This window comes from Pan troglodytes, chromosome 23 (assembly GCF_028858775.2).
Source record: "Pan troglodytes isolate AG18354 chromosome 23, NHGRI_mPanTro3-v2.0_pri, whole genome shotgun sequence".
NCBI classification, from domain to species: domain Eukaryota; kingdom Metazoa; phylum Chordata; class Mammalia; order Primates; family Hominidae; genus Pan; species Pan troglodytes.
The window spans coordinates 23,929,845-23,949,236 of record NC_086016.1 but is presented as its reverse complement, the minus strand read 5'-3'; the positions used below and the strand labels follow the sequence as shown (position 1 = coordinate 23,949,236).

Here is a 19,392-nt window from a genome sequence, read left to right as displayed (position 1 = left end):
CCAACCAAGGAGTCCCACTCATTGTTCATTATGGATGTGTCAGAGATTGAAATCTCAGAAAAATCAGTATGGGTCTTACCTTCATAGGTATCAGTTTTATCGGCAGGAGTTTTTTTCTTTCCTAGGTGGTGCATCTTACAAATCTACCTCTCTCATAGCCATTTGACATTTGGCAAGAGAAGACAGAGCCAGGGAACCATCCTGGAGGGTTTTTTGCTGCTGGGTTTATGGCATAGCTCTAAGGGTAGGGAACAGAGGGTAGACAGGGTATCCTGCTGCCAAGGCCTTGACTTTGTTAGACAGCTTTCTTCAGTTAGGTAAGCTACAATGGAATCCTCTCCCAGAAAGTTCCTCTTTTTGCCTAAGCTACCTATGGTCAGGCTCTGTGGATAATGAAAATCAGATCTTTCAATAATTCTACGAGCTCTTGGGAGAGCTTGCTCTATGTGTTTTCATGGGTTGATTTCTGTTCTCAGGTCAAAATAATATTGTTTTATGTAAACATATGGTAATATTAGTGTTAATGTTAAATAGTGAGATCAGAACACATGATTAAATATAGAGTTTATTTGCACACAAAGCTTGAGTATAGCCACCCAGGAAACACTAACTCCAGATGAATGGGGTCAGCGTTCCAAAGCAGTGAAGTTAAGGTTTCACTTATGTAGGCAGAGACAGAGAAATTTTAGCAGGATTACAGAGTTTTCCATACAAAACCAGTGCATTCATTACAGTGATTTGGTTGGTTATAGAATGCTATATTCCAAGAAAGATTACTTTGTTACTCCCTAAGAAGAGATAGTGATCTGAAGGGGTCTTATATCCAGTGCCATTAGGTCTTCCTAATTTTCTATAGTACAAGAATAAGGAAGAAAGTTGATTTAAATCAGAGAAGTAGAAGTTGCAGCTGCATATTACATGACTCAGGCCACATAGCCACATTTCTCTCAAGGTTCAGAATAATTTCAATTTCCAGTAACTTTAAGTTTGAATTTTTTTTTTTTTCTTTGAGACAGGGTCTCACTGTCTCGCCCAGACCGGAATGCAGTGGCCGGATCTTGGCTCACTGCAACCTCTGCCTCCCGAGTTCAAGTGATTCTCCTGTCTCAGCCTCTCGAGTAGCTGGGATTACAGGCATGCACCACCATGCCTGGCTAATTTTTTCTTTTTTGTATATTTAGTAGAGACAGGGTTTCACCATGTTGGCCAGACTGGTCTCAAACTGATCTCAGGTGATCCAGCCGCCTCAGCCTCCCAAAGTGCTGGATTACAGGCATGAGCCACCACGCCCAGCCAGTTTGAATTAATTTCACATTAGTATCTCTCCAATAGTCTTCTCTTAGTTTTGTTTTTGTTATTTCTTCTAGATTAAAGTCATAATTAGACATTATTTAAAATGTCCTAACTATAACAATATTTATATCTTTCCAATATTTGCTCTCCTCATCCATTTACATCTTTCCATTTATTAATTTTACTCCATTGCATTAATTTTTTAATTCTTAATACTGTTTTCACATTTATTGTCATCCCTAGATGACAGAAAAAAGTGAGTGAATGGTTTATTTCATACGTCTACATTACTTCTGCCATTATACATTTACAGCTCAGTTCTTGCTGGAAATACTGGGCACTCTTGCGCAGTCACATCAGCAGAAATACTCCTATTAATTATATTAACTGTTTCCTATTTTATCCTTTTTAGCTTTCAATTGTTAAAAGATAATTTTCAGAAAAGTAGAATTGTGACTTTATACAGATATAGAAATGAACATGTATTAAAGAATTTGTTTTACTCATATAATATGAAGTACCAGGCAGATGTTAAAGAAGAGTTAAGACAGCACATATTTATATGACATGAAGGGATGTTGAGATGAATTTCAGATGGAGACAAAATTTTCCACAGGTGGAAGTTAGGAGAAAATCGTTACCAGACCAGACAGAATTTATATGTCTATCAGTTACCTACAACTTACAAAGTTAAAAAATAGCTCAAAGATAATGAACAGGACTCAAATCTGATAACCCAGAAGGGTACATTACAGAGGATCCATTGCTTTCCATTGTAGAGGATAAAAAATCATAGCTTTTCCTCACCCATCTCAAGGGTCTTTGCTGATACCCCTATTTTAAAAAGGCAGATTAACAAGAGGACATCATAACAAATGTATCAAAGTTTTGCGTGATACAGGAACCTTCAGAAATGAAGACTCAAAGACCCAGGGAGAACTGTAGTTCTTAATTTAAAATTTTTTTTAGAGACTGGGGTCTTACTATATTGCCCAGACCGACCTTGAATTCCTGGGCTCAAGCAGTCCTCCTGCCTCAGCCTCCCAAGTACCTGGGATTACAGGTGCATGTCACTGCAGCTGACTATCTGTATATATGTATGCTTAGGTTTGATGAAGGATGGACAGTCATGTACAAGTATGATTGGACAAAAATCCTGTGGTCTAATGGTAATAAGCTGGGGAGAACTTAGCAAGTCCTGTTCGTTCAGATTCTTCTTGGCCCCTCTGTGTAGCATTTCTTTCCTCCTGGTAATAGGACAGGACACCTGTCACATGGGGTAGAGGTCTCACTGCCTACTTTCAGGAAAGGAAGGTCAGAGAATTCCTTTATGACTAGCTCTCACACAGAAAGGCAGGGAAAAGTCAGAGAGACACCTTCAAAGTTCCGTATTTCAGGGTGACATTCTGAGCCGCAACACCATTTTTTCCCTACACTACGTACATAATCGTTTGCCTCTTTTTATTGCCCTAGACAACCCTATTGTTATGTGTCTTACTGCACCGGCTACAACTTTCCCAAACAATGTTGATAGCGTGCATGCTTGTTTCTAATTCAGACATCAACAAAAATACCCATGATACAGCTCCTCTCTTTCCCTCTCTCTTTCTCTGTCTCTCTCTGTCTCTCTGTCTTTCTCTGTCTCTCACACACACACACACACACATATTTTATATATATATATGTTTACATATAGAGAGAGAAAAAAATTTTGATTAGTCATGGAGAAATAATGATAAGACAAAAGAAGTATGAGAGTATGAGCCAAGTGTAATAAAATGGCAGAACAGCGGGCCTGTGTGTTCAGATCCCGCTTGGCAAGCGTTCGTCTTTGGAAATAAGGATATGCCTTTCCTTCCAGTATAAGGGGAGTACCTCTCACAGGAGGGTCTTATACCTACTACAGGGGAAGGTCAGAAAATCCTGCCTGCCCATGCCATTTCTCAAATTCCTTCAGCTTAAAATATTCAGTATGCCAAGTTGCTGTATTTTGGGAAGGCACATCCTAAACTCCAGCAAAGTCCTGCTAGAAGCAGATACCAAGATGGGAAAAGCATCCAAGGATTTTTACTAGGGGAGCCCCCTATGAGGGGCATTGAGGGGTGAGCGGGAAGGCATGGAGACCCCACTGACCTACATTGCTGTGTTTGGTGAAGCAGAACTGGAGGGAAGGTTGGGTGGAAACGTGTGCACTCAGGAAGATTTAGCAAAGCCATCAGGGAGTCCTGAAGCCAAAGGTGGTTGTCAGAGGAGTGATGTCTCCCAGGAACTAGTCTGTCACATTGTCTCCCAGGAACTGATCTGTCCCCAGTCATTGTTGGTGAGCAGCATGTGGTGGTGTGACTTGGGCCTTGAGACTGCCAGGGATTCCTAAGGGCAGTGGGTGGGGCCCTTGGTTCAGGTGCATTTCCTGAGTTGGAGGTGCAGGGCACACTCTCATGGTGGCCACACCGTCTTCATCTTGTTTCTAACTTTAAAAGCAATGTTGGCTGGGCGCGGTGGCTCACGCCTGTAATCCCAACACTTTGGGAGGCCAAGGCAGGCGGATCACGAGGTCAGGAGATCAAGACCATCCTGGCTAACATGGTGAAACCCCGTCTCTACTAAAAATACAAAAAATTAGCCGGGCGTGGTGGCAGGCACCTGTAGTCCCAGCTACTTGGGAGACTGAGGCAGGAGAATGGTGTGAACCCAGGAGGCAGAGCTTGCAGTAAGCCAAGATTGTGCCACTGCACTCCAGCCTAGGTGACAGGCGAGACTCCGTCTCAAAAAAAAAAAAGCAATGTTTATAAAACACCACTACTAAATATCAGGTTCAGAACCTTGCCTTCTATTTCTTCTTTGATTTTCTCAAATGCATTGACATTAATAATTAATAAACCTAACATTAACCATTCTTGCTCAATCGTACTTGATCACTATTTGTAAGAGATATTTATAGATTTAGTGTGCCAGGCCTTTGATTTGATTTGCTAGTATTTAAGCCTTTGCTAGATAGCTTCCCATGTATGATTGGCCAATAATTGTCCTTTCTTATACTGTCCTCTGTCCTTGCCCAGTTTGTTGCCAAGGCCGTAGAGGCCTCATACAAATAGATTCCATAGCTTGTGAGACTGTGAATGAATGTTTCTTGTCTCTGACTAGCATAGATTCTAGAACTCTGCCGTCCAGAAGTGTAGCATCTGGCTACATGAAGCTATTTAGATTGTAATTAATTAGAATTTAATTTAATTTAAAATTCAGTCCTTTAGTCATGCTAGCCACATTTCAAGTACTCAGTAGCCACATGTGGCTTGGGGCTCCCGCATCAGACAGTGCAGGTCTAGAACATCCCCCTCCTTGCACAAAGCCCTGCTCTGTGGTGAACCGTGGAAAGTGATGGGATGGGGCTACACTCCCGCATTTCACTGGGCAGAAACAAAAGAGGAATTTGGGCAGTTGAAAGAATCCATAACTAACCTGAACCTGATGCTCTGTGAGAGCATAGAAAAAAACCGTCCATTCCACATTACCCTCAACTCCATCAGTGGGATTGTGGTAAGCGTGTATTGTGCAAACTTGCTCTTGAAATGCGTTTAAAATATATCCTGCTTGTCTGGTGTATGTCAGGAACTATGTTTATCACTCAGACTACAGCAGTAATGAAAGCAGACACAGCCCCTTTTTTCATGGAGCTTATAATTTAGCAGAGGGGAGACAGATAATATACGACTGTGTGCATTTATGTGCACGCGCATGTGTGTGTCTGCGTATGTGTATGTGTATAAGAGAGACAGAAACAGAAAACTGGTGATATAAGAAGTGCTGTAAATCAGATTAGGAAAGATAAAGCTGTAATTAAGGGATGGGAGTGCTATTCTACTTGGGTGGTCAGGGAAGGCCTCTCATGTGAAATTTTAACAGAAACCTGAATGAAGTAAGGGGGCCAGCCATGAGGATATTTGGGAGAAGACACTTCTAGGCAGAGGGAACAGGAAGTGCAAAGGCCCTGAAGCAGGGCGTTGCTGGTGTTTGAGGAGAGAAATGGAGTCCAGTGTAGGTTGCTGGTGCAGAGTGAATAGTGAGGGGATTGACAGGAGGTGGGCCCTGAGATGCTCGGATGCTAGACTCTGAGGGCAGCTGCAGGGTGGGTTGTATTCACAGTGAAAATGAAGCCACTAGAGTTTTGAGCAAAGGAATGTCATGATCTGACTTTGACCACAGGGCGCACAAGGACAGAAGCAGAGAGACAAGTTAGAAGGCCACTGCAGTAATGGGGGCAAGAGATAATGGCTTGGTAAAACTGGAAGTGATGAGAACTGCTCAGAATCTACATACGCTTTGGGAGAATTGATGTGGAGTTTTGGGACAGTGTCCTTAGTTAGGTGTTCATGATGTTAATGGTGAAGGCAGAAGAGGAAAGTGTGGGTCAATTCCAAGCCTCTACAGCCTAGCAAGGAATAGATCTAAACCCCTAAGGTTCTGGATCCCATGTCCCCAGGGCCTTAGGGCTCCAGGGTCTCAGGCTTACAAGACCTGAATTGTGGGGTTTTGGTCTTGAATGGAGGGAGGAGCCAGCATTTGGTTCTGTGACAGATGCGAAAGGCCTGCATCTCCCACATTGGCCTGGGAGTGATGCTGAGCCATTAGTCTTCTGAGGATTTCTACCTTCTTCTGCTCCAGGTCCATGGAGGTGAACCACCCAGCACCCCTCAGCCTCTTGGAACTTGCAGCCCACAGCCTGCTGAGCAATGAGGCTTCAGTTCCACTGGTGTTGGAACAGCTCACAGTGAACCTTTTCCCGCCACTACTCACTGCTGCATTTGCCAAGGGGCACAGAAAGGCTCTGAAGGCCTTGGTGCAGGCCTGGCCCTTCCGGTTTCTCCGTCTGGGCTCTCTGATAGTGCAGTGGCCCAACCAAGACAGCCTGCAATCTGTGGTGGATGGGCTGGAGGCCTTTTCTGCCCACAGGGCTTGTCCCAGGTAAGGGGGATGCTGGGAGCAAGACCTCAGTTCAGAGCCAGAAGGAGGGTGAGCTGAGGTCCAGGGGAGGGGAGCGTTAAATTGGCTAGAGGGACAAGTGGGGAAACTATATGTTTCTGAGTTAAGTGGTTGATGGTACAGCTAGAAGGCTTTAAGGAGAGGGCTTTTTACCTTCTAGGGGTGGTGGTACAAGCTGTATGAGGCATAGGGGCTGACAAGGAGCCTGAGTGAGGGAGGAAAAGTCTATTGGAGAGGAGAAGCGAGGCGGGCTGGTGCTGGGGCCTGGGGAGCAGCCCAGGGCTGCTGCCACTCATCTTACCTGGGCTCCCCAGCATCTCATCACACCCCTCTCCCCGCAGGAAGTCAGAACTGAGGATGCTGGATTTCACCCTGGACTCTGAGCAAGTCCTTTACTGTGGTAAAGGGGCTTCTGAAGCCTTGGCCAAGTTCCCATTTTGGTTACCATCAGCAGTCAAGGCAGAGGTGCCCCAGGCCACGGCCAGGCCCAAGCCAGCAAAGAACACGAAAAAAGGACGAAAGCAGCCATGGGAAGCAGTGGAAATACACATTGATCTTTTCCTGCGAGGCTTCTTCAAGTTAGATAAGTTCCTCTCCGACCTCCTGACGAAAGTGGAACAGAGCCACGGGGCCCTGCATCTCTGCTGTAGGAAGTTGCACATTGAGAAGATGGCCGTCGACAGTCTGCTGAGGATCCTGAAGACACTCAGGCTGGATTTCATCCAGGAGCTGGAGGTGTTTTACTGGTGTAGAAACTTCTTGGTATTGGCAGAGCCAAACCTATCTGCCATACAGCTGGGAAGGATCTTCAACCTGCGCAGCCTCAAGCTCTTCTACTACAAGTGGGCCTTCTCCTCATGGGTCAGGCGGCCCTCCAGCTACTTCTTCTCCCAGCTCACCATGCTGGGCCACCTCCGGAAGCTGCACCTGTCTCACTCCTACCTCGTAGGCAAACTACATTATACTCAGGTGAATGGGTAGGCAGGGGCGTCAGAAGAGTCCTCTGAATACTCCCAAGTGAGGTCAGGTCAGGGGAACAAGACAGGAAATGGGGCTTATTCTTAGATGCTCATGGAATTGTGGGCACAGCCTGGGAACTGAGGGTTCAGATGCAGCTGATGGCTGGGATCTGCTTTGGAAACATATTTGATGGTGAAAGATGCATGTTGCTATAAAAAATAAAATCCACTTTGGGAGGCTGAAGTGGGAAGCTCACTTGAGGCCAAGTTGGAAACCAGCCTGGGCAACGAAGTGAGACCCCATTTCTACAAATAAATATACAAAAATTAAGGCCAAGCACGGTGGCTTATGCCTGTAATCCAAGCACTTTGGGAGGCAGAGGCAGGAGGATCACTTGAGGTTAAGAGTTTGAGACCAGCCTGGCCAACATGGCGAAACCCCATCTCTACTAAAAATACAAAAATTAGCCGGACATGGTGGCATGTGTCTGTAATCCTAGCTGCTCGGGAGGCTAAGGCAGGAGAAGCTCTTGAACCCAGAAGGTGGAGGTTATAGTGAGCCAAGATTGCACCACTGCACTCCAGCTTGGGCAACAGAGCAAGATTCCATCTCAAAAACAAAACAAAAACAAAAAGAAAAATTAGCTGGGCATAGTGCATCTTTAGTCCCAGCTACTCAGGAGGCCGAGGCAGGAGGATTGCTTGAGCCCAGGAGTTTGAGGCTATAGTGAGCCATGATTGTACCACTGCACTCCAGCATGGGCAACAGAGTGAGACCCTGTCTCAAAAAAAAATTACAACAAATTTAGTTTAAAGATCTAATTGGCTTTTTTTTACTCTTTAGAGACAGGGCGTCATTTTGTCACCCAGGCTAGAGTGCGGTGGCACGATTACATCTCACTGCAGTCTCAAACTCCTGCGCTCAAGCTACCCTCCCGCCTCAGCCTCCTAAGCGGCTGAGACTACAGATGCGCACCACTACACCTTGCGAATTTTTTAAAAACTTTTTTGGAGAGACAAGGTCTTGCTTTGCTGCCCAGGCTGGTCTTGAGCTCCTGGCTTCAAGCCATCCTCCCACCTCAGCCTCCCAAAGCACTAAGATTAAAGGCATGAGCCACCATGCCTGGCCTTCTAATTGGCTTAGGTTTGTGATTCACAAATTGGGGCAGCCTCCCATTCTATAAAATAGAATAAGAGCTCTGATGAGCTGAGCAGAAGAGACTGGCTTTATAAGCATAAAAGTGATGAAAAAAGCCAAAACAAAAAGCAGATTGGTCAGTTGACGGTTATTTTCCTTATGGGGTTGAAACAGAGGGCACTTCCTTATCATCCTGGGCCCCTTCTGATTGGTTGGTGTGAATCTCCGGTTTTTTGGAAAACTGACCAGTTTCGAAGTTCAGTTTGATTACCTGGCACTTAGCATGAGTGACTGCATTCTGGTTTGCTCTGGTCTTTTGAGGTCTAGTGCAGGAGCTTAGTCCAAAACAGTGGCCTTCCATGAATTTAATTTAATTTTTAATTTTTTTTTTTTTTTGAGACAGAGTCTCTGTCACCCAGGCTGGAGTGCAGTGGCATGATCTCAGCTCACTGGAATCTCTGCCTCCCAGGTTCAAGTGATTCTCCTGCCTCAGCCTCCCAAGTAGCTAGGATTACAGGCATGGGCCACCATGCCTGGCTAATTTTTGCATTTTTAGTAGAGACGGGGTTTCACCATGTTGGCCAGACTGGTCTTGAACTCCAGACCTCAGGTGATCCACCCACTGCGGCTTCCCAAAGTGCTGGGATTACAGGTGTGAGCCATTGCGCCTGTCCTAATAATATGTTTATTTACTCAACAAACATTTTCAGGCACTGCTGAATGTTATGCTGGTCCCCAAGAAAAGATCCTGAGACAGCACAGGTTATGCCTCTTCTTCTGAGGTCATACTGCCCCAGACAGGTGGGTACAGAGCCCTGAAGGACAATCAGTATCCACTCTGTGCACGTCTCCTAGAAATTTCAAGATAGGGCATTCAGGACCCCCAGCCCTGGCTTAAATGGAAGCCTGAGCAGCAGCTTCCCCAAACCCAAACCTGAGGAATAATGGCCTCAGCCTATGGTTACTTCTCATCAGATAAGCGCTTTCAAATGGCTCCTCTCAGCAGTCTTATTAGGTATGGATAATGTGCATCTCCCTTTCACTGAAGAGAAACTTAGAGTTAGAAGGGTTCGTGGAGGACCTGGTAGGTCTGTTGAGAGAGAGCCAGGCCTTGGGACACCAAAGGACATGCTCCTGACCCTGCTGGTAAATGGCTTCCCTGATGAGGGGGTGGCCATAGGACTAGCCTCCTCCATGGACAAATAGGTGTTCCGGGTGGGGTGCCTGGGCCCTCCCCTCACAGAGCCACCCTTCTCTCCTCAGCTGTCTGTGGGTCCCACTACATTCCCTGGAGATCTGCAACTGCAAGCTTCTGGACACTGACATCACCTACTTGTCCCGGAGCCATCATACCACCTGCCTGAAGAAGCTGGATCTGAGCATCAACGACCTGTCCTACGTGATCCCTGGGCCCTTGGGGACCCTGCTGAGGGCGGTCTCAGGGACACTGCAGCACCTAGACCTGAAACACTGCTGGCTGAAGGATGCCCACCTCAGTGCCCTCCTGCCCACCCTGTGCCGCTGCTCCCACCTCAGTTCCCTGAGCCTGTCCGACAACCCCATCTCCAGTGCCTGCCTCCTGAGCCTGCTGGAGCACACGATGGGGCTGATGGAGCTGAAGCAGGTACTCTATCCCATCCCAGTTGACTGCTGCATCTACCTGCATGGCGTCTGCCGGGGTCCTGTGAACGAGGACAAGCTGTGCCAGTTGCAGGCCGAGATACAGAAGCAGCTGCAAGCCATGCAGCAGGCTGACATGCAGTGGAGCCCCTCCACTGTCTTTGCTTATGCAGCTGGTGCAGTTTGAATGAAGAACAGGAGCCAGGCTCAGGGAACAGAAGTCAGAGAGGGCAGCTGGAATCACAGCTGAGGCCACATGTTGTTTGCAAGGAACATAAAATAAACTTCCATGGGAACTGTCTGGCGCTTTCTTCATTCCTCTCGCTCCCCTTCCCCAGTCGAAAGCCTGGCCTGTTTCACCTGTTCATTCAATCGGCACACGTTATCCAGGTGGCTCTACCGTCAGGTCACCAGAGACCCCAGAGGTCCAGCCCTCCCTGGCGAACACTCCCTCTTCTGGCCACTCACTCAGTTTCTCTTTGTCTTATGCTTCTGGGTAGAATGAAGTGGGTCCTTAGCTGACTTCCCCACCTTTGGACATGAGCTGTGCACTGGAGGTCTGAACAGCTCTGGGGGCTGTTGGGAGACTGGAAGGAGGCACATGCCTGGCACCAAACCCAGAGCACGCGGCCATCAGTCAGCTGATCACCATCGAGCGTGTGCTTGGGCCAGGCGCTGCTGTCCTCAGACCGGGCATACATGGAGAGCATGGGTCACAACCGTTTAGGAAGTCCCTACAACAGGGCAAAGTCAGAAGAATCAGGAGTGGCTGCCAAAGCAGGTCAGGGAAGGCACCTCAGAGAGGAGAACTTTGAGTCCAGTCCTGAATCTGTGGCAGAGATCTGGAGTCAGGCACCCTGGGAGGGGCCCGGCAACAACAGCAGCTGAGAGCTGGGCCTGAGTCTGGCAGGAGAGGACAGGTCAGAGGTTCACAGGCCCAGGCCCCCAGCACCATGTGGGTGGAATATAGTCAAGGCTGATGTAGATGGAGACAGAAGGCAGACGCAGGGGAACTTATGAGTGACCAAGATATGTACAGCGGCTTCATAGAAAGGCCTGGACCAAACTGACACACAGGGCCATAGAAAGCCAGAGTATTACTGCTGGGTGGGAGAAGTTTACAGAGCAGCCTTCAGTCCATTCTGCTAGTCCACTTGTCAGTTTCTGTTTGTTTGCCTGTCCTTGCTGAAGCTCTGCTGTAGGCATCCTGGTTCCACCCATGTAAACCCTGGAACCAGAGATAGGTAAGAAAGCCTCACTTAGCGGAAGGGTCCTCAGTGCCTTGCTTGCTGAGTGCTTCTTCCATCTAGGCGAGGGAGCTTGCCTGCTCTCATGAGCCATCTTGCAGCAGCCTCAGCGCCTCCCGAACTACCCTGACTCCAGGTTGTGATAGTGCCCAGCAGATTCCTCATAGGATTCCTACAGAATAGCACAGTCCTTGTGCACCCACCTTCCTCTGTGTATCGGTCACGCTCAGAGGGCCAGTCCAGAGTCCATACAGTCATCTCCAGCAGCCTGGCCTGCGAGTGGAGCATGGTGATTTTTCACATTGTCCATTTAGGTAACAAGTACTTGCTAAGTGCCTCCCAGGTGACAGGTACTTTTGCAAGGGCAGAGGATGCAGCAGAAATAACTCCAAGTTCATGCCCTAGTGGAGCATGGGCTCCATGCAGATAAGCAAGCTGGCAGGTAAATGACACGTTTTCAGGTTGAGAAAGGGCGAAACAAAGGGAGTGGGGCCCGCTGCTGAGGGGTGGAAAGGGAACTGTTTGCGATAAAGTACACACAAGGTCTGTGTTAGAGCAGAGACTAGAATGGAGGCAAAACCTCCAGGCAGAGGAACAGAAAAGCACAAGTAGAGGAAGATCAAGATACAGAGAAATGCACTGGGGACTTGATGTACTGTGCCGTTCCTTGCTGTGCTGAAAAAATCAGATGCCTCCCCAAACCCTGACTGGCTAATAGCCTCTGATCCACACAATGCACCTCTCTCCGATGCAGCCACGCAGGCATGTAACTGCAGCTGCTCCACATGACACTATCAGAGCGTAAGATCAGATTGCATGAATGAAATCCCATCGCTTCCTGTAGGTACCTTCTGGTGACACGTCTTTCCAGCAGTGTCAGGGCACAGGTGCTGCCATGACCTCAGCCTCGCTTTCCTCCTTACCCTGCCCACTCACTTTCTTCTTGCCTGAGTCAGTATTGCTCTTTAGTCAGATATGGGAGGATGCTTGCTTCCGGAAGTATCTGGACCAAATTTCCCCAAGATCATAAGACCTTCCTCCTGCTGCACCCACTTGAGAGCTTGCTTGAAGGTTTCCTGCAGTCCAGGCCGAGGGTCAAAACTCAACCTCTGGGTTGGGGCTAGGAGAGCTGACTGTGATTTGCATCCACTATTTTGTGCCTCAGTTTCTTCATCTATGAATTTAAGAATTTTGAATCACAAAGTTAATCATAGTCCTTACCTCACACCATTACATGTGTGTTGAATAAGTTACTTATTTAGAAGGGTTACATGCTGAGAACAGTGCCTGGCATCTAGTAAACCCTCTTGGAAAAGAAGGGACTCTTCTGAGTTCCCATAGCAAAGTAGAGTGGTCAGAGGAACCTGGCTGGGAGGCTTGATGGGAGCATTCAGGGAAATGATCCATGGAAAATCTTCGGGAGAGTGGTGGTCATGTGGGTCTTTTTCAATAAGTCCTTCCCCATCTTGGTGTTGAGTGGACAGTCATCTCCAGGGGATCCCTAGGAAGAAGCAGTAGGTGCATGATGCACCAGCAAGCCCCACGCAGGCCTCAGTCAAGAGAGGAAATGCAGGAAAGAGGAGAGGGAGAGTGGAAAAAGAAGGGAGGGAGGGAGAAAGCCAAACATTTCAGTAGGATTAGAGGAAAAGAATGGGTTGCCCACCGTTGCCCTGTAGAAGCAGGACTGTGGTGGGTAGGGATCTCTGGGCCAGGGCCAGATCAACTGCTTTCCCAGATATTCCCTGCTTCCAAAGCATCCTCCTGCCTCGGCCTGCACCACACCCACTTCCACACACAAAGGCAGCATGTGCCAGCTCCCCAGAAACAACCGAGGAAGCAGGTGGCGCCTGCACCCCCAGAAACCACTCACGCCATCACTACAGAGACACTGTGCACCCTGCAGTATTAGGGGTGTTGCTTGTACTATTTGGCAAAGTCAGCTTGGAGCAGAGAGAAAGTTATCTGAGTAATGGATACGTGTTTGGGTCTTTCAGTTAACCCCTGATTCTTGGTCACTGCAAACATGAAACCAACATGATTATCAAAGTAGTGGTGGCCAGCCCTTGATTGTTGACTGTCATACACTGTGCTGTGTGTTTTATATACATTTTCTGAGATAATTATCACAGATCACTAGAAAGTAAGGCCCAAGAGAGCAGACGTTTTTTTCTGTTTCATTCACCATCGTATCCACAATGCCTGGAAATTAGTAGGTACCCCAAAAATACTGGATGAGTGTGAGAATAAAGGAAGATATGAGTGGACAGATGTTTTCCAACATGGCTATTGCGGCGAGCTCTCAGAGATGTTCCTTCTCTCATTTCCATTTATCTCATGGGCCTGTCTTGGGCTCTTGTGGCTTTGTACTAGCTGGTAACATTTTTATCTCCCCATTCTCTCCTCATCCTCCTTGACTTTTTTTTTAAGGCAAGGTCTCACTCTGTCATCCAGGCTAGAGTGCAGTGGTGCAATCATAGCTCACTGCAGCCTCAACCTCCTGGGAACAAGCCACCCTCTCGCTTCAGCCTCCTGAGTAGCATGTGCCACCATGCCCAGCTAATTTTTTTTTTTTTTTTTTTTTTTTTTTTTTTTTTTAGACAGGGTCTCACTATGTTAGGCTGGTCTCAAACTCCTGACCTCAAGTGATCCCCTCACCTTGGCCTCTGAAAGTGCTGGGATTCCAGGCATGAGCCATTATGCCTGGCCCAATATTCTTGTTTGTTTATTCTTCCACATGAAAGGCACATTCATTTAGTCATATCCCAAAATTACCACTACAAGAATTTCTTCTTAAAATAAGAAAATATTATAAAGAATTGAAATCAACACCATTCAACATTCCAACAGTAATCTGACTTGCCTTTTATTTCACTGGGCAAAATAAAATTTATTATGGATATCGGCTTCATGTTTGTCACTATGATATCCTTTGACATTTTAGGCGAGGCAGGGAGGTAGCTTCTCCTGTGTAAAGAATTCACTTTTGCCACCATTTATTTACGTAGGTTTTTTGCTGGTGTTCACAGAATATGCTGGCACCTTCTGGTTGTTCTTCAGTTGTTTCTTTTGTGAAGAAAGGAGTATAAAGATATGGTGATGTCTGGCATGGTGGCTCACGCCTGTAATCCCAGCACTTTGGGAAGCCAAGGTGGGCGGATCACGAGGTCAGGAGTTCAAGACCAACCTGGCCAACATGGTGAAACCCCATGTCTACTAAAAATTTAAAAAATTAACTGGGCGTGGTGGCGCACGCCTGTAGTCCCAGCTACTCAGGAGGCTGAGACAGGAGAATTGCTTGAACACGGAAGGGGAGGTTGCAGTGAGCCGAGGTCGCGCCATTGCATTCCAGCCTGGGTGACAGAGCGAGACTCCATCTCAAAGAAAAAAAAAAAGACATGTTGAGTTCAGGTCATAGGAGAGGCTGCCAAGAGCTGTTTCTCCACGTACCCTGCAAATGACTTGGGCTTCTGTGACTTTTTAAGCTCCACCCACTTCTGGGGACAGCAGAGTGACAGAAGTCCCCCTCCCAGACAGGGGAGAAGGATGGCCTCAGCACACACCCAGTCAATTTCCTGTTCTTCAGCGCAGGTTTCATTGCCCTTTTATTCAAACTTCAAAAAGTAATCTTGGCCAAGCGCGGTGGCTCACGCCTGTAATCCCAGCACTTTGGGAGGCCAAGGCAGGTGGATCACAAGGTCAAGAAATCAAGACCATCCTGGCCAACATGGTGAAACCCATCTCTACTAAAAATAAAAAAATATTTAAAAATTTAAAAAATTAGCTGGGCTTGGTGGTGTGTGCCTGTAGTCCCAGCTACTCGGGAGGCTGAGGCAGGAGGATCGCTTGAACCCAGGGGGTGGAGGTTGCAGTGAGCCAAGATCGTGTCACTGCACTCCAGCCTGGTGACAGAGCAAGACTCCTCTCAAAAAAAAAAAGTAATCTTTAAGGCTGTGCATGGTAGCTCATGCCCATAAATCCCAGAACTTTGGGCAACAGAGTGAGACCCTGTCAAAAAAAAAAAAGTGGCTTCTGGAACTAGGTTGCTCTGCCACTTCCATCATTGTGTCCTGCTGCTTCCTTTTTTTTTTTTTTTTTTTTTTTTTGAGATGGAGTTTTGCTTTTGTTGCCCAGGCTGGAATGCAATGGCATGATCTTGGCTCACTGCAACCTCCGCCTCCTGGGTTCAAGCGATTCTCCTGCCTCAGCCTCCCGAGTAGCTGGAACTACAGATGTGCGCCACCATGCCCACCTAATTTTTTGTAGTTTTAGTAGAGACGGGGTTTCTCCATGTTGGTCAGGCTGGTCTCTAACTCCCGACCTCAGGTGATCCGCCCGCCTCAGCCTCCCAAAGTGCTGGGATTACAGGCGTGAGCCACCGTGCCTGGCCTATGTGTCCTGCTTCTTTATGTGTAAAATAAGGATAATAATAATATCTAATTCCTAGTGTTGTAATGAGGATTGTGTCAGTAACAGAACAGTGCCTAGAACAAAGTAAGTAAGCACTGCATGATGTTAACTACTAACAGTATTATCAAAATCATGGACCAGCCTATGCCGAACCAGAGAGAAGAGAGGCCCAGGAGCCCTCAGTTATCCCATCCACCATAACCAGGCACCTGCCCAGTAAGTGAGGAGGGTAAGGAAGAGGAGAAAAGTCAAGACCATGGTGGAAACACCCCAGGGCTCTGCTTCCTGAAGTCGCATGGCGGTGTCTGGGCACCCAAGTTTCTCTCATGGCCTCTCCACACTCCTTAGAGGAGGCCTCTGCATGCAAGTCTGCTGCTACTCTTTAGGGGAGTCAGTTTCTCCCCAGCCATGGGGAAAGAAGAACGGCCCCTCTCGCTGAGTCGATCCTAGGCCACCATCTCCCTGGTCAGAGTGGAGCTGGGGTTGGGGGGAGTCCCAATAGGGAGACACCTCCAAGTTGAAGGGTTCCTCTGAATCTGGGTCATTTGTCAACCTAAGGGTCAGTCAGAAAGCCTGACCCAAAGCTCTGGCAGAGGGTCAGCTGCAGGGCTCTCCGGGAAGAAAGCACAAGGCAACTGTAGTTTCTCTGCTCTGACCAAGAACACTTCCCGACGCCCTGGCCTTCAGAGCTGACCACTCAGCGCCTCCTGCTGGCCCAGGCCTCAGGTCCTTCCTCGGGCTCCATACAATGAACCCTGGAACTGGATTGATGGAATGAGCTGAGGGCCTCTGGGTTTCTCTTTCAGCCAACTGGTAGCACCCAACAGAGCCAATCTTAGCCCTGGATGGTATGTGGAGAACACACTGCAGGGCGGCAAGGTGGAGACCTGGAGGGAGAGGAGGAGCTCGGATCAGGGTGGTGGCAGGGAGGCAGGGAGACTTGAGGGGATCTCCGATATACAGTCTTCGATTTAGGACAATTTCCACCTACAGGATTTTTCAACTACAAAACCAGTATGCATTCTGCACGCTTCTTGACTCATGATGGGGCTACATCTGGGTCAGCCCACAGTAAGTTGAAAATAGCATAAGTCAAAAACATACTTTCGAGTCACAATATTTTCAACTTAAGATGGGTTTATGTGGATGTAGTTCCATCTGAAGTTGAGGAGCATCTGTATTGTAAAGACAATAATGGCAGGATTTGTGAGTGGTCCAGGATGCTCCCAGGCTCTGTCCCTGAGCAACCAGGAAGATGGAGTTGCCATTTTGGAGACGAAGAACCTACCAAGGTGTGGGTTTGGAATCAGGAGTTCTGCTTTGAAAGTGAAGTCTCACCGTGACTCATAATTTGTGACATTTCCAAACCTTAATTTGCCTATAGAACTTTTCTTTTTCCAGAGCCTCTATCCAGGCTACTTATTATTTATCAAAATAAATTAAATAAATAAATAACTTAATTTTAAAATTCATCTTCCAGATATACTTTACACAGATCATTCCAATAAAGGCAGGTTGGGGCCCGGGACAGTGGCTCACCCCTGTAATCCCAGCACTTTGGGAGGCCGAGGCAGGAGGATCACTTGAGGCCAGGAGTTTGAGACCAATCTGGGCAACATAGTGAGACCCTCCCCCTAGACCCCATCTCTACCAAAAAGAAAAAAATTAATTGGCTGGGCTTGGTGGCTGGCACCTGTGGTCCCAGCTACTGGGCAGGCTGAGGTGAGAGCATCGCCTGACGCCAGGAGGTCGAGGCTGCAGTGAGCTGTGATCTCGCTACTGCGCTCCAGCCTGGGTGACAGAGTGAAACCCTGTCTTAAAAAAACAAAAACAAACAAACAAAAAAAACAGCAGGTTGGGAAAATCTACAAGGAACAAGGGCAATGTGTGTATGTTATTTAAAATAAGATCATAAAACGTATTTTAAACCTTCCATAATCCTAATGCTCTAACAAATAAATTAGTTGGCCGAGCGTGAAGAGTCACACCTGTAATCCCAGCATTTTGGGAGGCCGAGGGAGGTGGACCACCTAAGGTCAGGAGTTCAAGACTAGCCTGGTTAACATGGTGAAACCCCATCTCTACTAAAAATATAGAAATCTTTGGGAGGCCAAGGCGGGCGGATCACGAGGTCAGGAGATCGAGACCATCCTGGCTAACACGGTGAAGCCCCGTCTCTATTAAAAAAATACAAAAAATTAGCCCGCGTGGTGGCACGCGCCTATAGTCCCAGCTACTTGGGAGGCTGAGGCGAGATCATCGCTTGAACCCGGGAGGCGGAGGTTGCAGTGAGCCGAGATTGCGCCACTGCACTTCAGCCTGGGCAACAGAGTGAGACTCCGCCTCAAAAAAAAAAAATATATATATATATATATTATATATGTATACACACACATATATATACATACACATATAAATTAGCTGGGCGTGGTGGCGCACGCCTGTAATCCCAGCTATTTAGGAGGCTGAGGCAGGCGAATTGCTTGAACCTGGGAGGCGGAGGTTTCAGTGAGCCGAGATCACACCACTGCACTCCAGCCTGGGCGACAAGAGTAAAACTCTGTCTCAAAATAAATAAATAAATAACTTAATTTTAGAATTCATCTTCCAGATATATTTTACACAGATCATTCATTCATTCCACAGATTTTGTTACAGCATCGAAAAGAAGCCTGCTATACACACATCGGTACATTTTTATTATTTTAATTATTAACAGCACAAATGTTTTCATGCCAGTTTTCATAATCATTGTAATGATAATTGTCATGATTGTCTCTCCGTGGCGGGGAAGAATCTGGGTGCCGGGCTTGGGGATCCCTGCGGTCCGCGGCGTGCAAGTGCCACTCCCTGGGGTGCTCCCGGAATCCGCGAGCCACGGAACCTAAGAACGCCGACCCGCCGGAGCCGGAGGGCAGACGCTGGCACACCGGACGCGGGGACGCCAGAAGCGGCTGGACCCGGAAATAGGGGTTGTCGGTAGCCGCCCCGGGAACAAGGACCGGAGCTGGATCCGCGGTGAGGCTGTGGGTGAGCGGCGGGCTGCGGGACCCTCGCCGGGCGGCTCAGAAAGGCGGGAAGCGCACGCATTTTTCTGGCTTGTTTCCTGAACGTTGGCCGGCGGAGGACCCGCGAGCTCGGGAGAGGGCCCGGGCCGGGCTCTGCATTCTTGTTGCCTCTTCCCTGGCGGGGGTGATACTCTCCCGCGGGGCTTGCTGTGGGGGTTCAGGGAGGTGGAGATGGGCCCGCCATGTGACTGCAGGGAGCAGGCGCTGTGGTTAATACTTTTCTTCTTCGAACCCTCCCACAGCTCTTTAGGGTGAGATCTGCTGTCCCAGTCTCACAGGTAGGGAAACTGAGGCTCAGGGAAGCTGTGCAGCCACCGGGGCCCAGATCGGTGCGGTACACACCCAGGCAGCTTCCACTCGCCGCCCCTTAGGCCCTGGCTGGGTTTTGAGGGCACCCAGGTTCTCTGACCTGTTATCTGTAAATGAAGTAGGGTACTTTTGTGAACAAATTAGCTGGAATCCAGGGGCAATAATTTCTCGCAGAAGTGAAAGGTAAGATGTTCCTAGTCTTGCCTTTTTATCTTCTCACCTTTCGAAACAGGACCTGAGAGGCCAGCCTAACTTGGGCTTGATGGCTAGCCAGTCCTGGGATTCTTTTGCCAAGGTCACCTGACACTAGTGTGACTTGTTCTGAACCTCCATTTACTCACAGTTTTAAAAAATTACAACACCTGCCTTAT

General features: G+C 47.8%; 2 protein-coding genes across 13 annotated transcripts in view; both read left to right on the top strand.

The window, feature by feature from the left end:
• The window catches only part of LOC458683 (PRAME family member 20), a 47,360-nt gene extending 37,107 nt beyond the window's left edge, over positions 1-10,253 (top strand). The window contains exons 3-5 of the mRNA XM_009437895.4: positions 5,956-6,255; positions 6,615-7,242; positions 9,614-10,253. Of these exons, the coding sequence (XP_009436170.3) occupies positions 5,956-6,255; positions 6,615-7,242; positions 9,614-10,177 (1,492 nt within the window). The 3' untranslated portion in view covers positions 10,178-10,253. The remainder of the gene's footprint in view (positions 1-5,955; positions 6,256-6,614; positions 7,243-9,613) is intronic.
• Positions 10,254-18,544: 8,291 nt separating this feature from the next.
• The window catches only part of TOP3B (DNA topoisomerase III beta), a 28,493-nt gene continuing 27,645 nt past the window's right edge, over positions 18,545-19,392 (top strand). For 6 of the 12 annotated variants that reach the window (XM_016939789.4, XM_009437893.4, XM_063807807.1 and 3 more), the window contains exon 1: positions 18,589-18,674. The gene's annotated coding sequence lies outside the window, so the exon portion shown is untranslated. Of the gene's footprint in view, positions 18,991-19,392 lie in introns of all 12 variants that reach the window. The other 6 variants (XM_009437886.5, XM_063807806.1, XM_515006.6 and 3 more) reach the window with 6 other exon arrangements.